The 19,612-nt window shown below is 42.5% G+C and overlaps 1 protein-coding gene across 1 annotated transcript in view; it reads right to left on the reverse strand.

Annotated features, from left to right (window-relative positions):
* ythdf2 (YTH N6-methyladenosine RNA binding protein F2) overlaps nt 1-19,612 on the reverse strand; it is a 37,418-nt gene that overhangs the window by 12,289 nt on the left and 5,517 nt on the right. The window contains exon 4 of the mRNA XM_068011463.1: nt 13,242-14,807. Within this exon, the coding sequence (XP_067867564.1) occupies nt 13,242-14,807 (1,566 nt within the window). The remainder of the gene's footprint in view (nt 1-13,241; nt 14,808-19,612) is intronic.

Genomic DNA, 19,612 nt, shown 5'->3' on the forward strand with positions numbered 1-19,612 from the left:
TCTTCCTAATGTGCTTTATTTAGCTTTCCTTTAAATGCATCTGTGCTATTTGCCGCAACTATACCCTACATCTGCCCTATCAAAACATTTCATAATCTTAAAGACTGCTCTCAGGTCACTCTAAGCTTCCTCCTTCCTGGAGAAGAGCCCCAGCCAGTTTAGGTATTACCTCTAAGGTGTGGATTACAAGATTTAAAAAAAAACACATTTAATTTCTATCAGAGGGTCGTCAATTTAAAGTTGTACAATTCCCAGGAGCTCTTTGATATTAATGCTGGACTGGTGACGTACAATTGCTCTATTTTGCATCAGGGCTCAAGCACTGCAACATAATGAACCGTGTATTCAACAAGTCACAGGAAGAGATCAAGGCAGATCACTAGTGGTTGTTTCTGCCTGCAACTGGTTGTATGAATGAGGTTATTTATATGACCCACTCGAGACCCACAGATATGCAATCAGCAGCCTTCTAAAGTGCCTGAATCGCATGCGTCCCAAGGGTAATGAAGAGAGAAATTAGCGAGGTGCTTGTGGCATTCACCAACGACTAGAGTAAATAATTCGGTGCCAATATTTCTGGCAATACGTAGATCCACCTCAAAAGTGCTTTATCCCATGTCGCAGGTTGCTCTAGATGTGTCACAGTGCAACTAAATTATGAGGAAAAGTTGCATAGAGTAGGCTTGTAGCCCCTGTACAGAGATGAAGAGGTAATTTAATTGAAGTATTTTAAAATGATTAAAGGAGTTGATATGGTAGTGAGAGAAACTATTTTCTCTGGTGAGGTAACCCAGAAACAAGTAGGCACTACCTGAAAATTACAGCCAAGACATCCAGAGGCCAGGTCAGGAAACAAATATTCACTCAAAGGGCACCCCTTAAACTCATGACTTCTAACACCTAAAAGGACAAGAGCAGCAAGTGCATGGCAACACTACCATCTCCAAGTCACACACCATCCTGACTTGGAAATATGTCACTGTTTCTTCATTGTCACTGGGTCAAAATCCTGGAACTCCGTTGCTAACAGTACAGTGGGATCACCTTCACCACACGGACTACAGCAGTCTAAGGAGGCCACTCAGTACCAACTTCTCAAAGGCAATTAGGATTGGGCAATAAATCTTGGCCTTGCCAGTGGCTCCCATATCCCATGAATTGCAATTTTTAAAATTCAATCTCTGCCAAAATGCTGTTGAGGCTGGGAATCAATTGAAAATGTCAAAACTGAGATTTCATAGATTTTTTCGGAAAGGGTATTAACGGATTATGAAACTAAGGCAGATGGAGTTAAAGTGCAGATCAACCATGATCTAAATGAACGGCAGAACAAGTTTGAGGAGCTGAATAATCCCTCATTCCTAGGATTTTGTGCAGTTTCTGCATTCTGACCTATGCACACCTTTCTCTAGTACTGAAGCTGTAAAGTTGCTTTAAAATTGCAGTCCTAAATGTGGCATCAGTTCTTCAAATATGCAGGCTGCAGTGTAAACAGGACAAATTCCGGAGCATAAGAAACCTCACCTGTCGGTGAGGTGGTCAACAATATAAAGACACTTGTTCTTAAAGTAATAAAAACAGAAAACAGTCCTTACGCCCGATGACCTAGTTTAGTTTAGTTTAGAGATACAGCACTGAAACAGGCCCTTCGGCCCACCGAGTCTGTGCCGACCATCAACCACCCATTTATACTAATCCTACACTAATCCCATATTCCTATCACATCCCCACCTGTCCCTATATATTTCCCTACCACCTACCTATACTGGGGCAATTTATAATGGCCAATTAACCTATCAACCTGCAAGTCTTTGGCATGTGGGAGGAAACCGGAGCACCCGGAGGAAACCCACGCAGACACAGGGAGAACTTGCAAACTCCGCACAGGCAGTACCCAGAATCGAACCCGGGTCCCTGGAGCTGTGAGGCTGCGGTGCTAACCACTGCGCCACTGTGCCGCCCTAGGTGAGTAAAGGCACTGCTCTCTATAGTGCTAAGCCACACAGACCAGAAGATCTCATGTTCTTTCTTGGCCTGCGCCGAGATGACTGATCTCAGTCATCATTAAGATCACTGTGCTATGAATCTGCAGTGTCCCTCAACGAGGAGAGAAAAAAAAACACAGCCAACATTCTCAGATCCAATGGGCTATCTATTGAAACCCGCATGCGTAAGGCCATCTGATAAAAAGAAACCAGGATTGATCGTGAAGCCATGCATCAGTGGCACTGGTAAAAAAAAAACTACATCGTACCATTCCATAACACAATGCCTTGGAATGTTCCACAGCGCAATGCCATCGTCCACCCCACGTTTAACTGCATCTATTGCCTCCTCAATTAGTGATATTACTTAACTTATGTCTAAAGATTTAGCTTTCTATATTTACTCAAATAATTCTTTCAGTTTTTTATATTTTGCTCACTCAGTACTCACTGTCTATCATTCATATGAAGAATGGCTACTCTGGCAAGGGATCAGAAGGCTGGGATCCCATGGATCAGTACTCCGGCAAAGTAAGCACCTTCAGGAGAGACGGGGAGAAAAGCAATTTAATTCTGAGGCGGGGAAATCAGGGGTATGGAAAGAAATGGCAAGGAGACAGTAAATGCTCGAAGTACATATCAGGTCTATCAGGATTTAACGAGAACAGAATCTAATAAAAGATCTCTGCTCAATGCAAGAAACAGTTTTGTGTTTCAGATTTGGACAGACATGCTATATAGGAACAGTAACACAATGGTAATGTTACTGGTAAACCAGAGGCCCAGACTAATGCTCCAGAGCCACGAGTTCAAATCCCATCATGGCTGTTGGAATTTAAATTCAATTAATAAATCTGGAATTAAAAAAAAAACTAGCCTCAGTAATGGTGACCATGAGACTACCAGAACCCATCTGGTTCACTAATGTCCCTTAGGGAAGGAAATTTGCCATCCTTACCTGGTCTGGCCGACATGCGACTCCAGACCCACAGCACTGTGGTTGACTCTTAACTGCCCTCTGAAATGGCCAAGCAAGCCACTCTGTTGTTTCAAACCGCTACAGAAAAGCCAAAGAATAAAAAAACAGACCACCTGGCATTGACTTAGGCACTAGAAACGACAAAGGTACACCCTGCAAAATCCTAACATCTGGGGCATGCAAGAATCATAAATAGTTCCAACACAAGAGGCCATTTGGTCCATTCTGTCTGTGCTAGCTCTCACAGCAACTCAGCCAACCCCACTCCCCTGCCTTTTCCTCCATCATTCTGAAAATCTTCTCTTCAGTTAATTATCCAATTTCCTTTTGAATGCCACAAGTGAATCTGCCTCCACCACAATTTCCCGCAGTGTATTCTAGAGCCTAACCACTCGCTGCGTAAAAAGATTTTTCCTCAAGTTGCCTCTGGTTCTTTTTCCAATCGCTTTAAATTAATGTCATCCTGTTCTTGACCCTTCCACCAATGGAACAGTTTCTCCTGATCTACTCTATCCAGATCCCTCACGATTTTGAAAACCTGATCAAATCTCCTCTCAACCTTCTCTTCTCCAAGCAGAACAACTCCAGGTGCTCTAATCTACCCTCGTAACTGAAGTCCCTCATCCTCGGAAACACTTGCGTAAATCTTTTCTGCACCCTCTTCAATTACTTCACTGGGAGAGCAGTCCCACAGACTACTCAAGCAACAGCCTGACAGTCATTCACCAATGTCTCACAGCCAATGTCTCAGACACCTTCATCACCATCCTTAAGTATGTCCTGTCCCACCAGCAGGACAGACCCAACAGAAGTGACAGCACAGTAGTATACAGTTGGGAGGGAGTGCTCAACATTGACTCCGGACCCATGACGTCTCATGGCATCAGGTCAAACATCAGCAAGGAAATCTCCTGCTGATTACCAACCTACCACGCTCACTCAGCTGATGAATCAGTACTCCATGTTGAACATTAGTTGCAAGAGCATAGAAGTGCACTCTGAATGGGGGACTTCAATGTCCAAGAGTGAGTCGGTAGCACCACTACTGACCAAGCTGGCGGAGTCCTGAAGGATATTTCTGCCAGACTGGGCTTGTGGCAGGTGGTGAGAGAAATAAAAAAAGAGGGAATATCCTACTTAACCACATCCTCACCAACCTACCTGTTGCAGATGCATCTGCCCATGACAGTATTGATAGGAGTGAATACCACACAGCCCTTGTGCAAACAAAGCCCCGCCTTCACACTAAGGATACCTTCCATCATGCTGTGTGGCACTACCACCATGCTAAATGGGACAAATTCAAGACAGATCTAGCAGCTCAAAACTGGGCATCCATGAGGCACTGTCGGCCATCAGCAGCAGCAGAATTGATTCAACCACAATCTGTAACCTCATGGCCTGGCATATCTCTTACTCCATCATTACCATCAAGCTAAGGGATGAACCCTGGTTCAATGAGTTCAGGAGAGTATGTCAGGAGCAGCACCAGGCATTCCTAAAAATTAGGTGCCAACCTGGTGAAGCGACAACACAGGACTACATACATGCATGCTTAACAGCAGAAACAACATGCAATTGACAAAAGCAAAGCAATCCCACAATGAACAGATCAGATCAAAGTTCTGCAGTCCTGCCACATCCAGTTGTGAATGGTGGTGGACAATTAAACAACTAACTGGAGGAGGCTCCATAAACATCCCCACGATTAATGATGGGGCACCCAGCATGCCAGTTCAAAAGAAAAAGCTGAAGCATTTTCAACCATCTTCAGCTAGAAGCGCCGAGTTGATGATCTATCTCGGCCTCCTCCTGAGGTCCCCAGCATCACAGATGCCACCACCTTAAGGGCAATTAGGGATAGGCAACAAATGCTGGCTTTACCAGCAATGCCCACATCCCATAAAATGAATAATAAAATGTCTTCAGCCAATTCTATTCACTCCATGTAATATCAAGGAACAGCTGAAGGCTCTGGGTACTGCAAAGGCCCTGACAACATTCCACCTGTAGTACTGAAGATTCATGCTCCAGAACTAGCTGCGCCTCGAGCCAAGCTCTTCCAGTACAACTACAACACTGGCATCTACCCAACAACGTGGAAAATTGCCCCGGTATGTCCCATCCACAAAAAGGACAAAACCAATCTGGACAATTACTGCCCCATCAGTCTACTTTCAATCAGCAGTGATGGAAGGTGCCATTGACAATGCTTTCAAGCAGTACTGACTCAGCAATAACCTGCTCACCGATGTTCAGTTTGGGATACACCAGGGAGACTAGGCTCCAGACATCATTACAGCCTTGGTTCAAACATGGAAGAAACAGCCATAGGCAAGGTGAGAGTTATGACCCTTGACATCAAGGGAGCATTTGACAGTGTGGCATTGAGGACCCCGAGCAAAGTTGAAATCAATGGGAATCAGGGGAAACTACTGGTTGAAGTCATACCTAGCACAAAGGAAGATGGTTAGAAGCCAATCATCTCAGTCACAGAACATCACTGCAAGATCTCTGCAGGGTCCTGTTCTCAGCCCAAACATCATAAGGTCAGAAATGGAGATGTGCATTGATGAGTACACAGCATTCAGTACCATTTGCAATTCTTCAGATACATTAGCAGTCCATATCTGTATACAGCAAGACCTGGACAGGCTTGGGCTGACAAGTGGCAAGTAACATTTTTGCCACAAAAGTGCCAGGCAATGACCATCTCAAATGAGAGAATCTAACCATCTCACTTGACATTACCACCGTTGAACCCCGCAACATCATGGGGGTTACCACTGACCAAAAACTTAACAGCATCAACCAGTGGCTACAAGAGCAGGTCATGGGCTGGGAATTTTGCAGGGAGCAACTCACCTCCCGACTCCCCAAAGCTTATCCACCATCTACAAGACACAAGTCAGGAGTGTGATGGAATACTCTCCACTTGCTTGAATCCATGCAGCTCCAACAACACCAAAGAAGCTGAACACCATCCAGGACAAAGCAGCCCACTTGACCAGCACCCCATCTACCACTTCAAAACAATCACTCCCTCCACTACTGTCACCCAGTGGCAGCAGTGTGTACCATCTACAAAATACACTCCAGCAACTCACCAAGCCTCCTTCAGCAACACCTTCCAAATCCACAACCTTTACCACCTAGGACAAGGGCAGCAGATGCATGGGAACACCACCACCTGCAAGCGCCCCTCCAAGTCTCACACCATCCTGACTTGGAACTATAGCACCGTTCCTTCACTGTTGCTGGCTCAAAATCCTAGAACTTCCTTCCTAACAGTACTGTGGGTGTTCCTACAACAAATGGACTGCAGCAGTTTAAGGAGGCAGCACAGCACAACCTGCTCAAGGGCAATTAGGTATAGGCAACAAATGCTGGCCTTACCAGTGACACTCATATCTCATGACAAGCAAAAAGAAATTCCAGCACTTTAAAGAGATTACCAGGACACAAATTTACTTTCATGTCAAGTTTTCACACTACACCCATTTCTCTACACTTAACTCACAAACTACTTTCACAAGGCCTCACACAAAAGATATTCTGATTCCTTTGTGGGCATTACACAAAGTTCCTGAAGTTTTATTTACAGGAATGAATATATTAATGTCTCTTAAGAGTTACTGCCTTTGACATCTTGCCACTTACTATTCTACTTGCAAACTATTTATGAAGCAAAAAAGTACAGCCCTTTTCCTCTCAAAAATAGTTCACTCACTGACACAACTAAAATTACCTTCCCATAAGTCATTTCAGTTAAGTATGTGTTCCTGTCCAGGCTGACTCCAGTCTGGAGAACATGATATCTTTAAAAAGAAAAAAGCTTCCAATACTCTCTTGTTCCAAGGCATTGAAACGTATAGGGCCTAGTCCATGGATGCCAACAGTGATCCAAGTGGCCAATATTCATACAAGAGCTTTGGCATCAAGTTTTGACTTATCCAGTCTCACGTAGTTGGGCTCCCTTGTTATTTACAAGAAATACTGGAACCACTCAGCAGGTCTGGCAGCATCTGTGGAAAGAGAAGCAGAGTTAACGTTTCGGGTCAGTGACCCTTCTTCAGAACTCAGTTCTGAAGAAGGGTCACTGACCCGAAACGTTAACTCTGCTTCTCTTTCCACAGATGCTGCCAGACCTGCTGAGTGGTTCCAGCATTTCTTGTTTTTATTTCAGATTTCCAGCATCCGCAGTATTTTGCTTTTATCCCTCATTATTTAGTTTTATTAAAAGTACAGAACCTGGTCAATAACTTTCTGAAATTACAAATAAACTACAATGTGTATAGAGTGCCATTAGTTACCCCAATTGCAATATGCTCAAAGCATTATTCAGATCATCAAGCAGAAACTCCTTTAAGTCATGTCGTCTCTTAACAATCTCTTGCTTTAAATATACTTCTCCAGCCCAGTCCTTTGTAAACTTTTACCAGCTGATGTTACTGAGACTTGTGTTTTCCTGGGTCAGATCTATTCCCCTGTTTTTTAAATGTAGGTGCTGTGTTTGATCCACAGAACCTCAGTGTGTATGTTTTTTTCATGACTATAGCCAGTTCCTCAGAGAAATATCTCCCAAGTTGTCTTTAGCATCTTAGGATATATGGCATCTGACCCAGGGTTTTCAGCCCCTTTAAATCAAATAGCCATCAGCTCTGCATAAATTTCATTCAAAGATTCTTAGATAGTCAACAAACTATAGGAATTGGTTAGCAAGTCAGCATTTTCTTTTTCAAGATATACAGAAAATAATCACTAATTGTACCATCTTCCTTCAATGGCTTAATTGGGCTCAGGAGTGCAGGATGCATAAGACTCCACCCGCCACCCCCCCCCCCAAGTCATGCCATTCATCAACGAATTAAGAAAACAAGAGGACACTATTTCTCAACTGTGGCAAAAATATCCCCCCTATACTGTTCACCCGTTCGTATCTTTACAACATTGAGACAATGCATGTATTATTTTCATGAGGAAAGTCTCAACACAGCAGCTAAATTTCCACAGCTTTCTGCAGGCCTAATGCCTAACTTTCCACCTTTAGCACCCCAATTATATATATAAAAAATAAATAAAAAAATAAAGATGCACAGAAATGGTTTGGTGTGCAGGAATTTCAAATGGAATCCAGATGGCAAGACTCATGAATACCTGCAATGCTTTTGGAATTCTCAAGGTCTTATAATTCATATTTGGGAGCATCAATGGAGGAACACTTCTTTAGTGTAACGGTGCTGTTATAACACAATTAATGATTGACAAAGGCTCCATTCATAATTACAAGTTAATATGAGTGCTTTATACTGGCATCAGGTCAGTTTGTGTTCCAGGCAACCATCATACACTCAACCTTCCATATCCAAAGTACAAACTTTCAGACCCCTCGGGAAACTGGACCAATAAGTCTATTGGCAGAACCAGTTAGTAGCTTAAACACGAAGTCAGCTCCCTGATGCCATTCTCCCAGAATTTGAATATATGTCATGCTGTAAAAGCAGATCTTTGTCCCAAAGTAGCACCTACTGTAATACGCCTCATCACTGCTGAATAAATTTCATCTCTGCTTCATATTTATTGAAGCAGGAGTTCACTAAATTTTAAGTTCCAATTAAGATTCAATACATTCCAATGTTTTCAGAATTGTTATTTGCTGGCCCTCGACAATGTGATCCCAGTGTGCCCTTATGAGAACAATTACAGCAGCACCTAACAGCACTCCTAGTAATGCTGCTGAGATCACCAGGGAGAAGGAAAAAAATGTAAAAACCTAGTAAAACAGAGCTTAGCTCTTGCAAATATGGCACAAGAGGACAGCATACAAAATGTTGGCTTAATGATTTTTAAATTTCAATACAAGCTAGCCAGCTACATTAGATACTTTTTCAATATATATTTACATAAAATTTTCTTTCACCAATTAGGAATTGCTCCATTTTTTTCCTTCCTTAATATGAGGTCTCATTTATGTTCCTACAGAACAGTAACCACACTTCAGAAATGATTAATTTGATGTGCAGTGTCTTGGGATGCCTTGAGGACATGACAGGGCATTGTATGAATGCAGGTTCTTTGTTTTTTGTTTCTTCAGTTCTCTATCCAAGAGGCTGGGCAAGTGACTCCCAATACAGCATTCAAGCAGCCCACAGGGTAAGAGAAAAATCAGGAGCAATCATTTCTTTATCCATGTTCAGGCTCTTCCCCGAGTCTCGTAATGACAGCCACAATTGTGTATTTACTTTAGAAGAAATCACACAATCTATGTCCTATTTTGGCAAGTTTGAGATTTTCATGCAGCCAAGTGAGTGATGGAACAGTTCACAACTGGTTATCCACCACTAAACCACTCTCCCCTACTTCCAGTATTCTTGGGATCAATGCTTGTTAGATAGCAGTTTTCTCATACCAAGCAATTATTTACGTGCAGTGGCAAAATAAAATTTTCAGAACATCAGGCTACTGTAACATACCATTTGCAGTACATCTTACAAATCAGACAGTACTTGGCCTATCCTTTGAATCTATAGCAATTTCTACTGGGCACAGCATTATTCTAAATGCCCTTACAAATAACAAAGTTGCATTTATATAGCAACTGTAATGTAGGTTTCCAACTGTGCTTCATAGAGTAGTTTTGGGAAGTGCGTGCCAAAGAGCAGGGCTGAGATCCATGGAAACTCTCTCACTGATGGTGGTAGCGGAGGATGCACAGACCAGAATCAGAAGGACCAAAAAAAAAGCCTGAAAAAATAAACTTGCATTTATATAGCACCTTTCGCAACCTCAGGACGTCCCAAAGTGCTTTACAGCCAATGACGTACTTTTGAAGTGCAGTCACTGTTGTAATGTAGGAAAAGCGATAGCCAATTTGTGCACAGCAAGGTCCCACAGACAACAATGTGATGGCCAGATAATCTGTTTTTGTGATGCTGATGGAGGAATGAGTATTAGCCAGGATATCAGGGATAACTCCCCTGCTCTTCTCCAAAATAGGCCCAGAGATCTGTAACGTCCACCTGAAAAGGTGATAGGGCCTTGGTTTAATGTCTCATCCGCAAGACTGATCTTGAACCCAACTTAGACTGAAAGATGAAAGTTTTCCTTCTCTGTGGGATACAGCCAAATGAAACTAGTTTTAATCCACTACCAATTTAGTGCACAAACCATGATATTCTCACAGAACAGCTAGTGAGTTGTATGGGAAATGGCAGTCACACTACCGCATAGCGACATTTGAGGCTAGGCTTCCAGTACATTGCTGGAGTATGAAATGTTAGCTTTAGTCTACATCTAACTCGTGCTGCAATCTATTTGCAAATCTAAAGTAAGATGATGCATTATTCTTAAACAGCTCCCGTCAACACTACAGGTTCATTAATTAGAAGTTTTTAATTCAAGTTTCCAGTGCCCAGATGATGATGAATACACAGCAAGGTGATAAATTCAGTCACTGGAAAGGTGCAGAACAGCATGTGGTTATAAAATCCAAACAGTCAAATGAAGCGAGGGCACATTTTCGATTACTTGCTTGGTAAGTGTCTGAAAATGTCAACCTCTGCCTTGAAAAAGCACACATCATGATCTTTTTAAAAAAAGGTACAGAGTAGAGCTTTTATCAGCCATTTCAGATTGAACCATCACAAAATGCTTGCTAAATTTGACTTCACTCTCACAGAAATATCACTCCACTTAGAGATTGATGATTCATGCTGGGTAATTCTTGGAAATGTATGCATTGACGATGAGATAATGATGATAAATACTTTCATTTATACAGCACTGTGGCACATCAAAGAACTAAACAAAATGATTTGATGTGCCGATTGTGGCATAGATTACACAGGATTAACAGCAAGCAGCCATTTGGCTGAACGGATCTATGCCACTGTTTATACTCCACGAGCCTTTTCCACCTCATCTCACCCTATCATTCTATTCCTTTCAGAATACCCCAAAGCACTTCACAATCAATTCATTAATTACATAGCAAGGTCCTACAAACAGCAATAAAATAAATTTGCTGCACTTCAAACAGCACCATGGGATAGTCAACAGCCACCCAAAAAAGTCTCAGTTCGACCCCGTAACTGAAAGAGGGCATGTCTGACAATGCAGCACAGTCATTCATAACACTCAAGTATCAGACAGAATTACATGCACAAACTCTTGGATGTGAGGACTGAACCCACAACCTTCTGAGCTCAGGGCAATGTTAACATCAAGGAAAGGACAGTTTCAGCACCTAGACTCAACATCAGGAACTTTTCAAACTCAACACAGCAAGGATTAGATAGAAAGTAAAGACCCTCCTCCCCACCCCAAACTTCGGAAGAGTAGTTTCCAATGCAGCAATTTGGCATTTTTCATAACAATCCTGAAACTAGAACCCAGCAGACTCAAATTTTGGACAATATTTTTTAGGGCTGTGAACTTGGATCTATTTGAAACTGCCTACCACAACCAAAGGAAAGGTGCTTTTATGCAAAATTTTAACCTAGGTTTAACACAGCATGCAAACCCTCAGTTCCACTCAGAACACTAATGAATATTTTATCTGATGCAGATGAAAGACATAAGCCAGCCTCAATATTTCATTTTCACTTGTTAAAAATACTTCAGTCTAATGTATTTTTCAAAATAATTACCCTTTTAAATTGGACTATAGCAATTAAAAAAAACCTCATTCTTTGGCAAGGCTAGCATTTATTACCCATCCCTAGTGCCCTTGAGATGGTGATGGTGGGCCATCTTCTTAAACAGCTATAGTACATGTAGTGAAGGTGATCCCACAATACAGTTAGGTAGGCAGTTCCAGGATTTCGAATCAGCGATGTATGTCCAAGTCAGCATGGTGAGTGACACGGAGGTGATGGTGTTGCCATCATCCTGCTGTCCTTGTCCTTCTAAACAGTGGAGGTTGTGGGTTTAGGAGGTGCTGCCAAAGAAGTCTTGGCGAATTGTTGTAGCGCATCCTGTTGACAGTACACAGTGCAGTCACAATACACCAGTAGTAGAGGAAGTGGATGTTTAAGCACCTGGATGGGGTGCCTATCACGTGGTCTTTGTCCTGGATAGTACACATAATTTGCTATGCAGTATTGTGTCTACCATTACTTTCATAATCAATCATCTGCAATAGTTGTATTTGACTGCATGAACAGCATCAGATTGGCATGTCGCCATAACCCAACCATAGATATCCATCCATCTGCTGGTACTCGTGAAGCACATTAATGCTGATTGGTGGGACATGTGGTATGTAATTCACAATGTCAGCATCACAAACACCTGGATCAGGTACAGCATGCTTGGATGTGCAGTAACAGTCCCTTTACTATGCCCCGTTAAAAAAGTGCCCCTGTAGTACAAATGAAGTTTTTCCATTTATTAGACTAGCCACTGTAGCTTTCTCAGATTGTCAACACAATCCCAAATTAGGGAACATTTTAGACAATTGGGATAGGGCTGAGACTACCATTAAATCACTGCACATAGTTAGAAGAATGTCCAACCCATCAGCCTGGGCTGGACTTGAACCCAAGTCCCAGTGGTGAGAATCCAGAGACTAAACCATTGAACCAACTCACCCCCTCCAGATTTCAGATGGTCTTTATAGTTAATTGAAATAGGTGGTATTTACCACATCTTCCTACTTTCTACAAAAGTAGGCAGAATAGAATGCACACTAGCATTTCTGGGGAAATATGTGCAGGCAATTTATCTAAGTCTGGTCAGGATCTGCATCCCAATCCTTCAAATCTATTTATCTGCACCATTCATTAAACTGTGCAAGTGGCCAGTGTTGTCACTAGTCTTATTTTGCAAATTATTAGTGAAAAGAAAAATCACATAGAGCCAATACACTTTTATTGTACGATATACTTTGCGTGCGACACCCCGAATTCATCACCTTAAATTCTTCTCACCACTTCATCCTACTCTCTCAACTCAATGCCCTCCCGACTCTACCCAAGTATGGATGGACAAAATCGATGTTAATGCAGGGAGGAGTTACAATTCAAGTGGACAATGAATATTTCACATCCCTCCCATAATGTTTACTGAAATTCTAGTGACATTACTTAGATAAATCTAATTCTATAAGTCGTCAATTCAGACAGAATGAGGATCAACAGGGTTTGAGGAAGCAGGATTTTCTGCCTATATAAAAAAATGAAACTTAACACTGTGCTCAAATGTTTGTAGGAACTTCTCAAGTTGACAATTTCCAGCGCATGACAATCCTCCAATTAACATTTTTTAGTGTGACCAACCTTTTTAACACACTCCTCCTCCTCTTGACGTTTTTCGTAATGAGAAAAGTCATCAAAGATGGAGGTCGTATGCTTGTAACTGGCAATAATTTTCAGAACCTGCTTGGCTTTTTCCAAGGGCACCTCCTGAGTGTCTCGGGAGTTGGTGACAGGTTTATTCTCATTGTTTTCCAGGCGAATGTGCCGCAGTTGACTATTGGGCACGTCCTTCACAAATATCCACCTCACGTCGAACCGTCCCTTCCACTTGTCCTGAGACCACACCCCAGCACAAGTGTTGTAGTCCACAGTTGACTTCATCTCAGCGACGCCACAGAAATGGCCACTCCCGTTGACACTAAACAAGAGGTAAACGGGGCCCTTCCCGTTCATGGTACGGTAGGCTCCATCCAGTCTCTTATTGCCATGCTCGGTACTACACCAAATGGAATATTTAATAGAGCGATGGATGTCATCCTCGGAGTAGCTCTTAATGATGAAAACTCGTCCGTGTTTGGGGTTCCAATCAAAATCCTTGGGGTTGTAATTGTTGACAGATCTCAATTTCTCCAAGACTGGATGCGCTTCCATGGAAGCAGAATTTGAATTCCCATGCGTCAGCCCAATGCCTCCAGCATCCACTCCATTTTGGCCAAAGCCAGCTGCCCGGTTGCGGGGTGCAACCCAGCGATTTGGTTGTGGCTGCTGCTGCACTGGCTGCGGCGGCACCTGTTGCTGCTGGCTTGAGGGCACCTGCTGAGGCTGCATGTTCACTACCTGTTGGTTCACCGGCAGCAGAGGTGGCTGACCTTGCTGCTGGCTGTTGGTTTGAGTTGACGGTTGAGGAGCACTTTTGGCCACAGTACCTTTGTTATCCCAGGTACCAATATCCATATTATGCTTAATTGGAGGTGGTGGAAGGGATGGTCCACTAGATCCACCTTTTGCCTTCTTGGGTTGGGGTTTTGCTGGCTTGCTTGCAATGTCCGCCCATGAAGTTGGCTTCGGGGGAGCGATAGTAGTTGGTGGCATGGGATTAGAAGGTATTGCATTATTTGAAATAGTCGATATAGGATTACTCCCAACAGCAGAACCTACCATTTTAGATACGTTACTAGCGACCTCACCACCACTTATCTTCAGTCCTGCCATACCTTGGTCAATGCTATTCATACCAGGTGCTTTATTCAACGTCTCGTTGGTAAAAGCTGACTGTCCATCCATCATAGCTCCGCCCAGAGAGCTAGGAGGGTAGGCATAGCTGCTAGGGCTATAGCCTGAGCTTTGAGTGGACTGTCCCTGAGAACTGCTGGTGCCCCAAGCTGAGAAGTCCACACCACTAGGAAAAAAGTTAAACCCATGCTGGCTCAGGAAAGGAGTGTTGCCCAAAGTTCCTGGCTGTCCAAACATTGCATCAGGTAGAAAGTGATGCTCTCCATTACTCAGCTGTCCATACGACGTCAGATAGGGCATAGGTGGATCCCCTCCTGTAGACCAGGCAGCCTCACTTAATGAATACTGGAACCCTATAGATGGACTATAGTAACTGGGTAGGTAGGAGTCAGACATGGCAGTATAGGTATTGTTCTGTAAAAATAAATTGAAAAAGTATTCAGTAAGGAAAGAAGTTGCATAAATTACAAGTAATCAGTATCTTAACAGTCTAAGTAACCTTCCAAAATTCAGCCCACAGAGGCAGAAAGCAAAAGAAGTGCTTAGCACTGTCACTTAGATTTTCACAATGCGCTGAGGTAGTTGTGTGAACCACTTTGAGTCAACACTGCTGGGGGACGTAAAGAAACCAACCTGATGCCTGCGCCCCCCCCAATCAAGAGTCCGCAGCCGACAGTTATAAAACTTCCTCAGTCCTACTAAAGTTACCACTGGGAATTACTTAATAGACTTTCCTGGCTTAAAACATTGAATTATGGAACATGAATGTAAAAGACAGTAAAAATTTATACCTTGCATAAGTTGGAAAAATTATGAATTACCCTCCTTAAATTTTCCCCAGTCTCCACACTAACATCCAAGCCCCTCTTAACAGTTTGCAACCGGGAGGTTAATAATTCAATGCTACTCCCTCCCAATGATCTCCTACATTACTAGTCTGGTGCCTCCTAGAGCATAATTTGAGGTTGGGATTCTGCATGAAGAAATCGTATGCAAACCTGAATCTTAATATAAAAAAACACCGTAAAGATTTTACATCCTAAATTCGAAACATTTACGTCATGAGAATTAGCGGTGTCAATCTAATTAAGAAAACTTACAATGGCATGGCAAAGATTTTCTTCAATCCTCTGAAAAACATCAACATGTATGCAATTATACTGCCCGGAAGTTTGGGAGTTTCAATGGCACACTGGACTAAACACAACTGATGGAATTAAAGTCTATTCCGCCTGCATCTATCCTTTGTGAAGTGAGTTTAGGCAGTGTAGATCCAGCACAATACTATCCCTAATTGAGCACTAATTGCCAATCTTACTGTGGCCTCAGGCTGGCTGGTGCAGCAATCAGAGATAAACATCACCAGTATATTAGGGCATGCTCTTCTGAGGTAGGGGCTGAAGAACGAGGTTTGGGGCAGAGTTGAGAGAACTTTACTCTGTATCTGGTTGTGTTTATACCCAAGTTGGGAGTGTTGGCTGTGAAAATGGGTGAATGACTTCCATTCCTTTGCACCTAGATAAGCGTACTGTTTAAAAATGTGAAATTCTTCCTTCACTCCACAATTAAGAAGATAAACTTGATTAATAGCAAGAGAAACAACAAATGAATAGAAAAAAATAACCAGAACCATTACTGAACATACAAAAGGTTAAAAATAACTTTACAATGAATGGCTCAACATAAGAAAGTGAACAAGGATTGATCCAATTCTAAAGAACCATTTTTAATAAATAACTGTAATGGACTTTGCTTGATCAAGTGGTTTTATAATTCTGCAAAGTAATTTGGCCATAAGCATCTCCATGGAAGTACACAAATGTAGCCTTTGTTCTGACTGTTGGAGCACAAACTATACGCACAATTATACTACATTCTAATTACAAAATTGTAATGGAGAAATGGCACAACTCTTCTTTTCAATCCTGCTGCCACAACTCCCATTAAGCATTCATTTAGAAAGTTGAGAACTCAAAAGGAGGAATGGTTCATCATTTAAAAAACAGAACAAAGAACTGTTACTTGAAGTGGAAGGGGACGGGGAAGCTTGGGTTTTCCAATTGTATCCCATTAATAAGTGAATAGTACAGTCAACTTCCTAACAAAACTGTCAGACATTCAGGGGAAAAATGACTTCTGTAAACTTATCTTTCATCTAGTGCTGCTGTACTATCCCATCCTACCCAACCCAAGGTAACTGACTGAGAAGGGGCACCAATGATTTCCCCTTTCCTCTCTCAGACATCAGGAGCACTAGAAAGTGACCAGTCATCTGACGCAAGCTCGAAGGCAATTTGGCTATGGACAGCATCAACAACTTGTATTCATATACATAGAATGTCCCAGGGTTCTCCACAAATATCGGCAACAAAATTGGACATTAAGCCAGTGTCACATTTCTGGATTTTCGACTTTTTTCCCCTTCACAGAAAGGAATTTGGTAATGAGCTACTTTTAAGCGTCACACCTTCAAAGTTTATATGCACTGGTATAGAAGAAAATGGTAAGACTGCTTCCATTTTGAAAATGTGCATTAAAGCCAGACTGAAGTTACTTGCCATGATAGATCAGGAGCAGTCATGATCTCACCTTAGTTGCTCCGAGCAAATATTCACTCCTTAGGGCAACGGAATATCCCTTGCTGTTGAGCTGTGCATTAAGCTAGTTCCGTTGGGGGTTGGGAAGGTGGCATAGAAGAGGAGAGGGGTTGTAGAGCAGTACTTGAGTGAATCACAAGTCAGAAACCAAGACACAACTTTCCCAACGGACAGGAAACAAGAGAACACCCACCTATAATTTAGCAGTCAGGTCCAATAAAGGCTACAAAGTCAGTCTAGTTATAAACAGAAAGCTGAAAGGGCAGCTTTGGCCAGTAATAGAATACAGCAAGGTAGTTAGTGGTTAAAAAAGACAATCCACTAATGTGAAGGAGCAAGGTACATTCAGGCAAAGACAATTCGTACTGATATATTTACTTGCTGTAAAACAAATTCAATGAATAAAAAACATATCGGGTATCAACGTGTTGATTTTTTTTTTAAAGTCTATTTCCAAAAAGATTGGGGCATGTATATAAGATCACAAGAGGACTTTTTAAAATCACACCACTGGATCATGGCACTGTGGGTGTACCTACCTCACATGGACTGTAACGGTTCAAGGCAGCAGCTCATCACCACCTTCTCAAGGGCAATTAGGGTTGGGCAATAAATGCTGGCCTAGCCAGCGACACCCACATCCCATGAATGAATAAAAAAAAGGCATTATCCAGGTATATATTTTGCTGCACCCAAGAGCAGCAGGGAATGCTAAGCAAAGGCTGCATCTATGGTGAAGGCAAAACTTACAAGTCAGGAAGAGAGGGGTGAGCAAAAGATTGATTGAAAAGATAGGACATGCTTTTCAAGGAGGAGGAGAAGGAAAGCATTAGGCAGGGAATTCCAAAGAAAAGGCACCAGGCAGTTACAGTGGCAGATTGGTAAATGAACAAAAAGCCAGAGTCAGAGGAATGGGTGAAGTGTGGTGGTGGTTGTTGTGCAGTGGGGGCGGTGTGCAATTTAGGTCTGGAAGTTATAGGGATAGCTCAGCATGAGACCATTGAGGGATGCAAGGTTGAGGATCTTAAATTGAATGGCTCTGGCAGCAGGGCCAGTAAGGAAACTGGTACCTCTAGAAGTAACTAAAGCATGAAGCTTTTAGCAATTAAGAGGAGATAAGAATTAAGGCAAACAATGTTGTGGAGATGAAATTCAATTGTCTTTGTGATAGACCGGATGAGTCTGAAGCTGAGCTCAAGGTTGCGCAGGACACTGAAGCTCCAAATGGTCTGGCTGAGCCTGAAACTGTGGCCGTGGAGGGGCACAGGGATGAAGAATTAGTGGAAAGCAAGAACAGCTTGCAGTGGGGGCTCAAGAATGATGGCCTTGATCTTCCTGATGTGGAACTGGTGAGCTGTGAATCATCCAAGATTAGATATTTGACAAGTAGTCCATTAGGACAGTGAGAAGGGATGCAACGCTGAAGCAGAGCCAGATGTTATTAACATGGGAGCTGACCCCCACGTCTGCCCATGATCACAACTGAACCCAATGCTATTTTCACTAAATGTCTACAAGTTTAAAATGCCTACCAGCAGGGGTCTGGGGGTGTCACTGGAGGGGAGTCGGAACCTCAGTAGATTCTCTACGCCAGGAACACGGAGGTCAATTTTAGCCCCTTTTGTGCTGCTCTGGTTAAAATCAGCTAACTCAGCGCAGCCCCAAAAATGAACCAGTCATTATGGTCTAGATGGCTAAGTAACAACTGGGTTGCTAGGGAGGAGAGCATTCAGAAAACATTTTAGAAATGGAGTAACCAGCCCTTGTAATGGGCTACACCTTTCTAATCTACCCTGCGAAGTGTCTCCGGCTCAGCTTCCAACACACTGAAGCTCTTTGAAAGATAGGCAAATAAACTTAAATCTTAAGATCTGCCAGCATTCTTCCCCTTTGTATTTTAATTCCTCTCATTCCAGGTAACCACAATCTCATTAGCCTGCCTTTCAAACACTTTGAGTAAGACATTTCAAACATCTGGGTGGGGATTTTTTTTAAATATAGATTTTTTTTTATACACACTATGGGACCTGCTCAAATGAATACATTAGCAAACCAAAATTAGTTTTAGCTTCTCATTGGAAGTTTTCAGAAAAGTTAAAAGGACAAAAGAAGTGAATAAAACCACCCAATAATGGAATGAGAACTACCACTTCTCACTCAGCCACTCCTCTATTTCATGAGATACAATTAAACTGGTAGGCCGCAACAGTACTTTGCCACTCCTCAGTGTTTGATTAGGCCCCTGATGCTTCCACACATAGCAGCTAGCCCTAATCCTCCTCCCTAACAAACAAATCATTAAAGATTAATGGTGGCGGGAAGTAACGGAAAAGGATTTTTTTTTAGATAAATCACAGCAACTCAACCCCTCGGACAGTTGAACACATTTGGGTGGGCAAAGAAACACCAGGATTGGTTGGCACCCTTCCATCTATGAAAGATGATGGACACACAGCAAACAATCCATTTAGTTGGGGCGCCTTCTCTTGATGCACCTTTGCTGATGGCTGTGAAGGTCCAATCTTGAGAGGCAGGTTCTGCCACAAGTTTTGCACGTGAAGCTCCCAAGTGATGCTGAAAGTTGTTATTTTTGACACTGGCGCCTGTTGCTAAGCTGCTGTA

This window comes from Heterodontus francisci, chromosome 31 (genome assembly GCF_036365525.1).
Source record: "Heterodontus francisci isolate sHetFra1 chromosome 31, sHetFra1.hap1, whole genome shotgun sequence".
Taxonomy (NCBI): domain Eukaryota; kingdom Metazoa; phylum Chordata; class Chondrichthyes; order Heterodontiformes; family Heterodontidae; genus Heterodontus; species Heterodontus francisci.